This window comes from Pelodiscus sinensis, chromosome 3 (assembly GCF_052426305.1).
Source record: "Pelodiscus sinensis isolate ZL-2025 chromosome 3, ASM5242630v1, whole genome shotgun sequence".
Lineage (NCBI taxonomy): Eukaryota > Metazoa > Chordata > Testudines > Trionychidae > Pelodiscus > Pelodiscus sinensis.
Window position 1 is genome coordinate 35,952,960 of NC_143054.1, and position 14,686 is coordinate 35,967,645.

Consider the following 14,686-nt stretch of genomic DNA (forward strand, 5'->3'; position numbering starts at 1 on the left):
CTCATGACCATTGGTCATTACCAGGATGCAAGGGATTCCCAGCAATACCCTGTGTACTAATGGAAGTGGTAGTATAGGATTAGCTATATTAGCTTCTATAAACCCAAATTCACCCTATGCATGGGAAAACTTACGTGGAATGAATCTGATTAGTGTTGGGCTGCTTAATACTAGAGAAACAGTGAAAAGCGGTCAGAGTATGACACCAAATCAGGGCCAGTATGAACAACACACAAGTCCAATAAATACTGTTGCATTTTAATGCTGTTAAAAGTTTCCTTTGAAGACTTATTTCCTTCTCTTACTGTTTAGTGAACATTTCCTTCTGCTTTCAATAATGGGAAATCCTTTTCCCCAGTTTTCATGATTAAGCCCGTCTATCATATTCTGGAGAACATGTAAGTTGCATACCAGCAAATCAAGATTCTGATTCTCAGAGTCTAAGTATGTATCTCCTCTTTAACCTCTTTTTGTTCAGTTGAATCCATAGAAAATGTTTTTGAAATAAATTATAAATATCCTTTGTTTTGACAAAGACTGTCTCAACCTTTTATCTCTTATTTTTCTCCTCTATATTTTCTCCTCTATATTTTCTTCTAATATATTCCCTTGCTAATACCTTACAGTCCCAGCCATTGTGTGTTTGATATTTAATTCTCATGCAAGTCATGCTGTGGTGTACTTTCCACCAGAACTCAGAATTAATTTTTCAGATTGAGTCTTAATGTTCTTTCATATTATCTATATAACTTAGGTTTGTTTTTGCTCTCTTTATCCTGATCATTAATGCTCTCTCTCTCCCCCCAGCTTGTGGTTAGTATCTCAGCAGAGTATGGTAATAATCTATTTAATTGTCTGTGATTGTTGATCTCTTATTCTAACTGTGTCTTGCATGTTACTTGACATCAGATTCTGCTATCCTTACTCAGGTAGAGTGATAACTTTCTTATTTGAAATCAGTATGATAACTTGTGAAGTGAGACACTATTCAAACTGAGTAGGCACGACAAAATTGGTTATGTTATTTTTCTTAGAATGATGTATCTCCTTACCAATATTAAACAGCATAAAGAAACCTAAAAAACTGTTCTCCTTCTGACTAACCAAAGGCACAGATTGCCTACTCCTCCACAGTAGAGAAAATGGAAATTTCCTCATCCCCAACTTGATAAAGAGAGACATAGAAGTAGAAAGCAAAATTCACTCTTCATTTCGATTTTATAAAAGACCACACATGCATACTGTGGAAAAGAATTAACTTTTATGCGACTCCATGTAACGGGCATCACTCATCTCATGCAAGCACTCCTCCTCTCCCTCCCTCTTTAGTATGTCAAACAATACAATGTATGGCCGGTTTCTTGTTAGTTAAGGCCATGAGGCTGGATTTCACCTAGAAATCACATTGCTTAATGTATGCTTATGAATATGTATGTAACCTGTGGAGGAAATGTAAGGTGTGAATGAGAAATACCCAACCAAAGGCAGTTTAGCATATGTGACCTTTTAAGGCAAAGACCCTGGAAATTATATAATTAACTGACAAGCGGCCAGGAAGATCATCTCCTCCTGGAAGGGATGTAACAGTATGTGAAACCTGGGATTGAATCAGAGGCGGTAGCCCTCCTGTGGATCTAAGAGACTTTAGGGATAGCTGTAAGCCTTGTGGTCAATCTCCAGGAAGCTGACACCTGGCCAGCTTAAGCCACCTGTGAGTCAGACATAATCTTCACCACATCTACTGGCTACCTTCAATTACAGTATGAATGTGATATGTGTGTATCACCATATCTTTTGCCTAACTTCACAGACAGAAGGCAAAAGATGAGGTATGTAGCAGAAAAAGACATAGTCTATATTGCTGCTCAGACAGCTCTTTGGGGGAACTTCCTGTTTAAAATAGTTGATGTAGACCAATCATACTGCTGCAGGGTTCTGGCACTCTGGCCAGTTTGGGCAACACTTACTACAGTGTCTAACCCACCAGTAATTGTTGAGTGCTACTTCATCTGGATACACAGTTGTGATGTGATGTCACTGGTCACCCTAATTCCCACAACTCCAGGTTCTAGATCTCTGTATCCCTACAGATTGCTACCTAGACAAGCCATTGGATGGATTGGGCAAGCAGACTCATGAAAAATGAGAGAAAGGTATAAGCATCATGACGTGTGACACATGTAGATGCAGTGGGGTGAATCATACCCTGATTGGTTACAATTGGGCACCATTTATATTACACCAATTTACTTCAAAAACTGGAAAATACAATCAAACTGCAAAATATAGCTATTAGGGAAAATGCCTTAAATGTGCTTTACAGCACAAACTAAAATGATAAATACTGGATTAACACTTGATCAATACTGCTCTATTAATGTGGAAACTGTACAATTTTACACTTGCAAGTGATATGGCAGGACAGTAATTCCCATCAGCCTATATAATTCCCTACAGATGATTCTGTGTACAGAAAACTATCTAATTTAATGTTTCATAACAAATATGCAGTGATCCAATGATGTGTGTCTCTTTGGAAATTGAGTAACAAATCTTACTGCCTCCTGATAATTCACTCAAGTGCATTCCAGCTTCCGTAACAGTATGATAAATTATATCCAGCTGAATCAGAAGGCGATAATGTTTGGACAATCACAGTTTTAAATATCCTATATGTCCAACAAAACTATGTACAGTATATGTTACAACTTCACTCAATTATCCCTCTTCGGAAACCACCAGACAGTTTTGTTGTGATGGCTAGGACCAAAAATATAGCCTAATTGTAAGCTTAAATGTAAAAATTCACAACGTCACAATAACTTAAGACTTTTTTTTTTTTTTGCCTTCTTGGGGAATTAACCATGGAAATCCTCATGACATCATGACTGGAAGTCCCGTCAGTGGAATACCTAATTGCCAGCATCAAAAATGCATATAAGATCTTGTTCTTCCTTTTCTTTTGCATTACCTTCTGTTCCTCTTCTTTCCTCTTATCTCTTAATCTCTTGACTTTTCACTGAATTTTGAAAATCAACTACACTGCATTAGCACAATAAGATGAGAGGGTCACATCTTTGTCCTATGTAAGGAGAAAAGACCCTACCAAATGATGTCTCCAACTGGAATGTGAACTAGAACAAAGCAACAGGTGTCATGGTCAATATGCCAAACAATGCGTCATTTTCTAACTGAGCAGCCATTAAATATAAACAAAAATCTGTAAGTTTCTCCTCCATCTTTTGTCTTGTCTATCTGTTAAAAACAGGACATCATACATCAAGACTGAGAGTAAAATCAATCCTTTCCTTTAATCAAAGGACAATTGTTAATGAAAATAAGAGATTGGTATTTTGCCTCCAAAAGGAGAAAGATCTTAATAGATTTTAATGTTATTTATTTTGCAAATCGCTCTGTTTCATAGACATTAAGATCAAAAAAGACCATCATAATCATCTTGTCTGACTTCCTGCACAGAACGGGCTACAGAATCTCAGCCAGTCTCTCCTGTAATGCACCTATAATCTCTGACTAAGTCATGGAAGCCTTTAAATCTTATTTTAAATACATCACTTTACAAAGAAACTACCATTTACATTAGTTTAAATCTGCAAGTGACCCATGCTGCAGAGGAAGGCAAAAAACAAAACTAAACAAGGTTTTTGCCAGTCTGGGAAAAATTCCTTCCTGATTTCAAATATGGTGAGCAATTAGACCACAGCGTGTAGGGAAAACAGGCAGATGCCTAGGGAAGAATTCTTTATAGTAACTCAGAGTTCTTCTGAGCGTCCCATCACCACCCATTGGGGATCTTTGATATTGGCAGTCACAGTCCATTGTAGGCAGTTTCATCCTAAGACTCCTTCAATAAACTTTTTAAGCTTAGTTTTGAAGCAAGTTAGGTTTTTTGCCCATACTGCTTCCCCTGGAAAACTTTTCCAGAATATCACATCTCTGATGGTTAGAAATCTTTGTCTAATTTTAAGCGCAAACTTACTGATGTCCACTTCAGATCCTTTTGTTCTTGTGTCGACCCTGGAGTTTAATTTAAAAACCCCTCTCTCGCTCCTGGTATTTCAGTTTCAGTACACGTGCTTATTTTAATTTTTTGTGTTTTCTTGAGTTTGAGCAATAAATATTCACTATTTGACTGGACACTTTTGTTGTTTGCCAAGAAACTGAGTAAACCACAGCCTCAGTGGGAAAATAAATGGACCAAAATATTATTGTTTTAATGTCAGACAGTGAAAGACCACCCTTAATTCTTTTGGCCCTCACAGTTAATCCCACATGAATCTGAGTCCCCTGTGTCTGGGTAGTGAGTGGCATTGGTGCCCATAGACATATGCACATTACACATTGTGAACAGCAGCGAAAAGAGCACAAAGCCATGAGTGCTGTGCCTTCCCAATGACAGCAGCAAAGAGAAAGAGCATTGGCCATCCCATTGCCCACTTGGGTTGGATTGCAAGTCCATTTGCCATAACTGGTTAGAGAGGACTGTGGGATCAAACCCGAGCAGTGCTGCGACTGAGTAGGCAGTGAGGTGGCCAGCATTGCTCCTTCTTGCCACTGGCTTGGGGACAGTTCCTGCACCAGAGTTTCTTCCTTGCGGCCAGCCTGGTCTCACTTTGGCTCCAGCAGCCCGTGTCCCCTCTGCTCTGCTGACAGAGTTCACTTAGAAACAGCCTCAAGACCTGCTACAGATAGGGGGAGCTGCAGTGAGAGGCATATATAGGGGAGCCAACTAGGAGAGGGACAGCAGGAAGCCCAGGGGTATAACGTGAAAAATTTCTGGTTACAGTTCCTAGCTCTCAAGCATGTTCCCAGGGGCAGACTTCAAGTCTGACACACTTCTTGATCAGTGAGATCCCACAGTTCAGCTGCTTTATATCCTGGAATTAGTGCTCATCCCTCATGAAGCCTTACTTGTGTACGCACATTCTCCCAGTGTTTGCTGAGCTGTGGGAGCTCTGCCTTCTACCAAAACTTTTAAGTGACAACGTGGCAGAAAAGCAGAAACAGACTTAGCTAAGGAATTTCTTCACCACAGACACTTCACTCACTATTACTAGAGAGTAATAGATGTGTGAGAAACCAAAAAACCTTGAATGCAACTCCACATGTGTAAACTGTTAGGCCCAGGATTGGCCCTATCCTTAGGCCATGTCTCCTTAGATTAGTCTTTTTTGTATGTGGCAGAGGCTGGCCACCATTCACAGAGAGCACTTCCCCTTAAAAATAATCTCTAGCCAATTTGTCTATGAAAACTTCCTGAGCCAAGATTCTGTATGAACTGTTCTTTGCTTTAGTGGGCTGTCTGTAGCTGAGAGTAGGGCTGCCTCCTCTGAGACACATTAAAAGCAGTTCATGCAAGCAGTGGTGCATGTGGGATGAGAGAAGGCTAAGGGCAGTTCAGAGCCTCTTTCTTGCTTATCTTTCCATGACTCCCTCACAGAAGCCTTACCTCTGGAGGGAGAATCCCTATTTTCTCCTCTTGGAGTCCCTGTCCTCCCTTCCTCTTATCCCTTTCTGCTAGCAAACATCAGATTCATCCTGCTTCCCAGTCTTTGGCACCAACAGGAGTTGGCAGGCAGGTTGAGAGCCTGGCATGCAGAGCAGACCTGGATGTGGTGTTGTTTATTCTCCCCCCTCAGTCATGTGGCATGAGCATGCCAGTAATTGCAAAATCCCTGTACAGATGCCAGCATTCATGAACTCAGTTTACAGAGAGATCATTGGTGCCAGGGTTTTTTTTTTTAAAAAAAAGCACGTTATCATCAGTGACCAGCAAGTCACTAGCATTAAAAAGTAGCCAGGTAGCAACCTTAATTGATAAATTATCAGAGTCAATAGTCCTTGATGGCTTTCTTATTGTTAGCCATGGTGTCATTCAGTGATCACTCAGTGCTCCTATTCTGCAATGGATTCTATCTGGCTGTACAGCATAACATCAGGAGCTTCTGAATCGCCCTACTTAGATTCTCTGTCTGGGAAGCTCATCACTTAAAGGTACATCATTCCTTCCCTCCAATATTTAACACTATCATTTTGAAAATCAACGTTCATATAACATACAGTTACATCTGGCGCTGCATGGTGTTCAGCAACTCATTAGTACCTAAGATGCTAGTAAAAAGATCTACTTTATTCTGTTACCCATTTCAACTGACTGTCCATAAAACCATGAGCTTCTACAAAGTCCTCTGAGGGTATGTCTACATTGCTTTCCTCTTTCGAGAGAGGAATGCAAATGCAGCCGACCATAATTGCAAATGAAGCGTGGATTTGAATTTCCCACACTTCATTTGTATAATCGCGGCTGGCCGCTTTTTCAAAATACCCTATTTTGAGATAAAAAATGCTGTTTAGATGTGGTTATTTCAAGAAATACCCCTTCTTTCGAAATAACCCTTTCTCCTTAAAAAACGAGATTTAATGGTAAAGAAGGAGTTTCTTTCAAAATAACCGTGTTTACATGGCATTTTTTTTTCTCGAAAGAGGGTATTTCGAAAGAGCGACCGGATGCAATTATGCAAATGAAGCATGGGAAATTCAAATTTGTGCTTCATTTGCAATTTTGCTTTCCTGCATTTGCATTCCTCTCTCGAAAGAGGAATGCAATGTAGATATACCCTTAGATGGCCCGCTAGAAGCCCAAGCCCAAAAACATCACAACATCACAGCCCTGTCTTAGCTGTTTCCCATCTTAGCATGAACATAGTGTTTAGAATAAACTGATTTCATTAAAATAAGGCTGGTTTTCAATACAGATGCAATGTCTTATTTAAGGTTCCAATGCAAAGTGAAGGTCACAATGAAGATGTGAAGTACAACTGACCTAACCTCCGGTGTAGGCAGATCTATGTCAACAAGAAGGCTTCTTCCATCAACAGAAATATCACTTGTTGGGAGGTGGAGAACCTACACTGGCAGGAAAACCTCCTCAGATGATAATAGAATAAATTAAGCTGGGGGGAGGGGAATTCAAGTTTACGATGAAAAGTGCAATTTCCAGAATGAAATATACATGAAACTCAGGCTCTGCCTAACTGTGCAGGAATTCCCATGTTCAAAGCATACAAATAACACCCTCCCTCCCCCGAAAGCTTCAGTCTTATTTTTGTATTTCCAAGCATTAAAATACACATGTATCCTTCTCCAAATTCATATCAAGGTAGATTTTTAAATCTCCTTCAGTTTCTCAAATATTTTTTGTCAGCTGCTCTATAAATTTAATTCCCCTTTACAGTCAGATGCATTAAGTAACCACACATCATGTAGTTTTAGCACTAAAAGGCTCCATTAATATTAAGAATATCAAATTCTATTCTTCCCATCATTTTCATTTATTAATAAAAAGTTTCTTTTATAAATTCCAAATAACCATATTCCTTGGTGAAACATGCACAAGAGTTTTATATTTGGTTAAACATTTCTTTAGGGCAGAATTTCACAGGACATTTCAAAGTTCATATTATTTTTCCTTTTATTCACTGTATCTTGACAAATTCTATTTCATATTTCTTTTATTTTCCCTTTTTAGACACAACCTTCTCCAGCAAAATCATTTATAGGGATAGCTTTGCTTTTGCTGTTCCTGAAATTAATATTCTGATTGAGTTTCTTATAATTTGTTTGCATCTTGAATGGAAACATCATTGCTCTATCAATTATTGCAGAGACAAATGGTTCTGTGGAAAAACAAAGTTATGTGCATTACATTCATACTAATGCATCTTTAACATTAAGAAATCAGCCACTAGCAAAACTCAGGTTTTATGTTTAGCATGGAAATGACGGCCGTAAATCAAAAGTCAAGAGCTAAGAAAAAATTTCATCCTGAACTCTGCCCCATTGTCCTTATCCTCTTAATATCTTGAACTAGAGTATTTGCAGCAAATCCTGCAAATGCTCCTTCAGTGAAACTTCCTTATTGGTTATTACTTTAAATAAATAGCAATACTTCAAAAAAGAGTTTTAATATATGTATTCCTCCCTGTCAGTATTTTCTAAAATATCAGTAATCAAGAGGTAATCTTGAAGCTGCCATCTAATTTACATGTTTTGGGGGTTTTTTTTGCTATTTTTAATTATTTTCTTCTTCTTAAGCTCTTTGATGAGGAAGAACAACATGAGAAATTAAAGTTTCAATGGAACCTTCATTCATTTTGTTCTAGATGTAACTTTTGGGATCATTCACTATTGCACTTAACATTCTTTAATAGTTCTCTGGTCATTTAATTCTGTATAACATTGGTCATCCTCTAAGCAAAGTGGTTTCCTACATACAAAAATTGCTAGTGGGTTAGACATTTGGAAAACCACCTAAACGTTTTTATAAACCACACTACAAGATTTTACAAACAAACTAAGTAAATGATGAACTAATGTGTGAGTTTTCTAATTACATAAGAAACCTATAAAAACAACTAACATCCTGTGGCACCTTAGGACACGTTTACACTACAGTGTTATTTCAAAATAAGAAGGTGAGCATCCAAACAGCAAGCCCATTATTTCAAAATTATTTTGAAATAACAGGCTTCTTATTCTGGAATAACAAACCCTCATTTCACAAGGAAAAATGCTTATTTCAACATAGCTTTTTAAAAATAGGGTGTGTGTGGATGGCGCAGTTGTGGTCATTTCAAAATAATTGGTCTCCGGGGCTTCTCACTGATGCCCTGGTGGATTCTCTGTCCACATCCCTCAAAACTCTATTGTTTCCCTTCCCCTGCAGCATTTAAAGCTGAAGCCACACGGGAAACTTCTGGAGGCACAACACAGGCCCTTCCAGCCCTGTGCCACACTGCAGAAGCAGTTTGTGCAACAATGGCTGACCCCAGATCTCCCCAAGGCTGCTAGCAAGCCAGCAGCCAGCTCTGAAGCCCCTGCCCAAGGGCAGAAAAAGAGAGACCCTTCCTTGTCATGTGTGGAAATCCTAGATCTCATTGATGTCTGCAGAGGGGGAGCTTTTGTGGGTAAAATGTACTTCATCAGATGATTTGGAGTGCAAATTACAGAATTCAGGATATATATAACAGTGAAAGAAGTCACTTATCAATTATAAGACCAGTGCTAATGAAGATAATTAAGTCAGGCTGGATGTGTTCCATTCATAGCATGTGATTTGGAAAAATGAATATAAAATGTGAGGAAATTGCCTTTGCAGTGCATTAACAGGTAAGATCTTTACTGAAGCTTGATTTGATAATGTTGAACTTATAAAAGAACTCGAGTTCAGATGTCTCCCTCTGTAATGAAGTGATAAGATTCTTTTGTAGGAGAATAGCTTCTGTTAAATCCATTATTGAATGTCCAGGGAGGTTAATATGTTTCCCTACGGGTTCATGTGTGTTGCCATTCCTGATATCTGATTTGTGTCCATTTATCCTGGTGGCACAGAGACTGTCCTATTTGGCCAATTATACATGGCAGAGGGGCATTGCTGGCAAATATCACATTAGCGGATGTGCAGTTGTATGAGCCCCTGATGTTGCGGCTTATGTGGTCAGATCCTATGTTGGTTTCGTTTGTATAGATGTGGGGACAGAGTTGGCAATGGGGTTTGTTGCAGGGTAGGTTCCTGGGTAAGTGCCTCTGTGGGGAGGTGTGTGGCTATTGGTAAGTATTTGCTTCATGTTTGGGGGGGGCTGTCTGTAGGCGAGGATTGGCCTGTCTCCCTTGGTCTGTGAGAGTGAGGGATCGTCTTCCAGAATAGGTTGTAGATTGTCAATGATGCACTAGAAGCGTTTAAGCTGGGGCTGTAGGTGATCAATAGGGGTGTTCTCTAATTTTCCTTGTTGGGCATGTCTTGAAGTAGCCTTTCATTTTAGTACAGTTCAATTTATGACCATCACTTTCATGCTAATTCTCACATCACCAATCGGAAAACCCATAAAGACAATAAGTGGTCTCTTCCCATTTCCCAGCCAGGATTTAATAGCAGCTTGCTGCAATGATGGGTCATGTTACCAAATTCAGAGGAGTTAGTCAAGTTAGTTTATTTCAACAAAAACTATGAGGAGTCTTGTGGCACATTAATGACTAACAAATTTATCTGGACATAAACTTTCATTGGCTAGAACCCACTTCTGATTCCTCATTATATAACTAAAATTTCACTGTTTTTTATAAAAGAGAATGTAATTCTTTTGCTAAATATGACAATTTTGTAGGAAAATTATATTTTTCAAAATCTGTTAACATAGTTCATTTGTGATGTAGAATCCTTATTTTTTACTATTATATTTGTTCTTACTTTCAAATGTACAAAGTTGATTCATCTGCAATAGATTTTTCAGTTACTAGTGTAACTAGTATTAATGAGCTTCTTTTATGTTGTCAGACATTTAAAACTCTAAAATCTGTTTTGCCTAAAGAAAACATATATTTAGAATGTGCAATCGGACATATCTGCCTATAGGTATAAACTTTTTGCATCCTAAAGCAAGTGCAGGGAGGCAGATTTTTTTTCCAGCAATTTTTAGAGAGTTTAGAGATTTAATGGTAAATATTTATGGATAAAACAATCTTACCTGATCTGACAGAGAGCAGCATTTATTTGCCATTTTCATCTACAGAAAACCAGAGATCAAACAATTGTCAGAGTGATGAATTTACTGATGCTATGATCTGACATATTTCATTATCAATGGCTTACTCAATACACATTTATATAGGTTTTCCTTCAAAAATACATTAAAAGAAAATTAAGACTGTAAAATGAAGCCCTCAAAAGTCAGTAACCAATAAAATTGTTACCTATACAAATTTAGTGCTGCCATTTCATGTGACTGCATTACAATACATTCTTTTAATTACATATTATCTTCACACTTGAACCGTAATTCAATCAAGTGTTTAAGCACTTTGAAGTAAAAAATGCACTTCAATGGTTTGCCTGAGTGAACAATCTGAATAGGGCAGAGAGATGAATGCAGTTGTTCGCTATTTCTCTTTAGTTCATTGTTTAATGTAAAGCATCACATCTCTCCTTCTGTACAACATTTAATGGACTGCACCAAATATGGATTTTTGTTGTTTCACACTTTTCTATGTTTCTCAGACACTCTTAATAGCTTAAGAGTGAAATATTATGACTACTGTGCTGCAGAAACAGAACTTAAATATACAGAGACTTTAAGTGTCTAATCCAAAATTGTACATGAAGGCTACGTCTACACTGGCCCCTTTTCCGGAAGGGGCATGTAAATTTCACTAGTCGTCGTAGGGAAATCCGCGGGGGATTTAAATATCCCCCGCGGCATTTAAATAAAAATGTCCGCCGCTTTTTTCCGGCTTTTAAAAAAGCCGGAAAAGAGCGTCTAGACTGGCCCCGATCCTCCGGAAAAAGTGCCCTTTTCCGGAGGCTCTTATTCTTACTTTGAAGTAGGAATAAGAGCCTCCGGAAAAGGGCACTTTATAAGGAGTCTTATAGCGATGGCAGTGAACTGAGGTCCAGGAGACTGGATTCTGTTACTAAAACTTCTACAGTCTTCGGCTACGTCTACACTGGCCCCTTTTCCGGAAGGGGCATGTAAATTTCACTAGTCGTCATAGGGAAATCCGCGGGGGATTTAAATATCCCCCGCGGCATTTAAATAAAAATGTCCGCCGCTTTTTTCCGGCTTTTAAAAAAGCCGGAAAAGAGCGTCTAGACTGGCCCCGATCCTCCGGAAAAAGTGCCCTTTTCCGGAGGATCGGGGCCAGTCTAGACGCTCTTTTCCGGCTTTTTTAAAAGCCGGAAAAAAGCGGCGGACATTTTTATTTAAATGCCGCGGGGGATATTTAAATCCCCCGCGGATTTCCCTATGACGACTAGTGAAATTTACATGCCCCTTCCGGAAAAGGGGCCAGTGTAGACGTAGCCGAAGACTGTAGAAGTTTTAGTAACAGAATCCAGTCTCCTGGACCTCAGTTCACTGCCATCGCTATAAGACTCCTATAAACTAATCACACTAATTCTCTGACAGACTGAGAAGGAAGAAAGATATTTTTGTAATTTAATGACATAGCAATTGGAATGTGCTCCTGGCCATGGATCAGTAATATGTAGTATTTATGGCCTACCTTGCAATTAGTACAAATAATAAGGAATGATTCTATGAACCCTAGATTTGTTCACTGCTCAAAGAATGCAGTGAAACAGGGAACCTGGAGAAAAATAAGTGATAATATAATTACTTATACTATTCTAGTATATTCAAATGGAGAAAGCTCAGGATTGTGTGTGCAACCTTGACTTTGTGATTTCCTGACTTCTGAGTGTTTCCTTTTGCAACCTCTATTTTTAATGTACTTTTTTCTGTTATGAAAAAGCATATGTTTATAAAAAAGAAGGCGAGGAAGCAAAGAAATCCCATCATATGCTATATGGCTGTACACAGTTTTATTTGAGGGGCACTAGAGTTGAAATATAGTAAAATAATAGCTGTTGAATATAACTATAATGAGTAGTTTGACTAAATGTGTCCACTTTAATAAAATGAAATAAATGAGCTCAATGTTTCCTTTTTTATAATCCTTCTATAATCCTCCTTTTTTTGCAATCCTTCAACTTTTGGGGGGAGAATTTTTTTTGGGGGGGAGAATAGGTGGGGAAGCTTCTTATTCTCTATTCTCATGTTCTACAATTTGCTAGACAGAAGCAGAATGCTTTGTAGTACATAAGGTGAAATCCATGTTGTGTGCAATTTTTATGGATTATAGAAGTTGTCAGGAATTTTTTCAAGGACATGTCTTAATCCACATTCATCCTAATTAGTGTGAACATGAAAGAAAGATTCCTCGGCTCCTATGCCTTTTCATGGATCATATTCCATAATTCTCTGCCTATTATAACTGAAATTTCACTTTCCTTTGCTAGGCACACTTGCGCATAAATACTGGAAACATGAAATGTTATCTGTTCAGTGGGAGTTTTACCTTACTTTATATGCACACACATATAAATTGCCAGGCCACAATACTGTCACACAGGCCTGGCTTGGTTTACCATGATTGGCTTAACAATTTTTTATTTAAGAAGTACTAATCATCTTAACTCAAAATAGAAATGTGAGACCAACTGCCTTACACTACAAAACTACCAATATTAAAAACTTGAGTTTTACTATTATTGTCAATTGTTTTTTCCTAGATTGGTGGGACCCTCAGATAAATGGAATTTGTAGATAACTGGAACGCTCTAATCCCCATGCGTGCCGGATATCACAGCTTGTACTGTATTTGAAAATGGACCTCTATAGTAAAAACACAGACATCCTTAACTATAGGAGTCATCAGGTATGCTGTAGCCCACTCCAGCAGGGAGAGGGGTTACAGATAAGCAAGAAGAGGCCTATACAGCCCTGGCCAATTAGGGCTAGGAGCAGTCAGCAAACCAGGGCCAGACTGGGCCCTATAAAAGGCTTCAATGCTCAGAAGAGCTCACCCAGGCTCCAGCTGTGCAACAGGAGGGACCTGACTATCTGGGAAGCTACAGACACACAGCAGTGCTGGGGAGCTCTGACTGACACAACCCTGCTCCCAGGCTACAGGACTGATACAGGGGCTGGTGGAATATTAGAGCTGCAGGGAGGCATCCAGGGCAGGAGAAGGCAGCAGGTCCATACCTCCTTGCCAATGATGAGTGGCCATTTCAGACTGCAATTTGCCCTAAGGCAGGGGCTAGATAACTACCAGAAGTGAGTCACTAAGGCAAGGTGCGTATAGGGATTGCAGTTGCCTGGAAGTCCATATGCACAGCTATGGGACAATACTATGAGAAAAGGGCACCCTGGGCTGGAAGGGACATGGGGCATGAAGACAAGTAGAACAAAAAACAGGTAACTAAGGGTAATACACCAGTTACAGGGGTGGCTCCAGGAAATGCAGCACTGGTGAGTTGATGTCACCATAATCATGATGTTCTATGCTGTGTTTGGTTTAATAGCAATTAAGAGTTAACACAAATTGCAGTTGATTTAATAGATGACTAACTGTATGCTATGGAGGGAATGCAGGGGACGGACAAAATGACCTCTTAAGGTCCCTTCCAGTCCTACAATTTTCTGGTTAACTGTGAGCTATTCTATAGAATTCCCTCCCAAAAACTCTCCAGCTGCAGGTTGGTGGCTCGAGTCCCTTCCCCTCTCCCCCTCCCAACCTGGGGCAGCTGGGCAGCCAACACAGGCTGCCCCAGGGATGGAGCTGGCTCCCATATTAGGAAAGCAGGATTAGGGACCTGCTGAAGGCAGGGTGGGTTCTGGAGTGGCTTAGAGGATATAGCAGCAGCAGCATCTGGCATACAAGGTGGTGGACTCAACTCAGCATACAGGAGATCCTTTAATGATACACTCTGAGATAGGGTTACCAGATGGCTGAAAGAAAAATACTGAACACCCCCCGCCCCGCCGCAAAAAAGAAACAAAACAAAAAAAACAGCGGGAAAAAATGTTGGTGGAGGAAAAAAAAGGGAGAGGGGGTGTTACCAGGTAGTCATTAAAAAAAAACGGGACACGCTTCATGGGCGTATGGCGGGGGGGATAAGGACCGGCCAGGATGGGAGTAGTGCTGGCCAGGAAGGGGGGGGGCCTGGAAACAGCAAACGGGGGGAACAGGGCTGGCCGGAGGAGATTGGGAGCAGGTCTGGTCGTGGGGGGGGGTCGGGCAAAACGGGGCTGGCCGCAGGATATCGAGG

At 39.7% G+C, this 14,686-nt stretch overlaps 1 protein-coding gene across 1 annotated transcript in view; it reads right to left on the reverse strand.

Annotated features, from left to right (window-relative positions):
• SNTG2 (syntrophin gamma 2) overlaps window positions 1–14,686 on the reverse strand; it is a 262,480-nt gene that overhangs the window by 89,361 nt on the left and 158,433 nt on the right. The window contains exon 11 of the mRNA XM_089776922.1: window positions 10,542–10,580. Within this exon, the coding sequence (XP_089633048.1) occupies window positions 10,542–10,580 (39 nt within the window). The remainder of the gene's footprint in view (window positions 1–10,541; window positions 10,581–14,686) is intronic.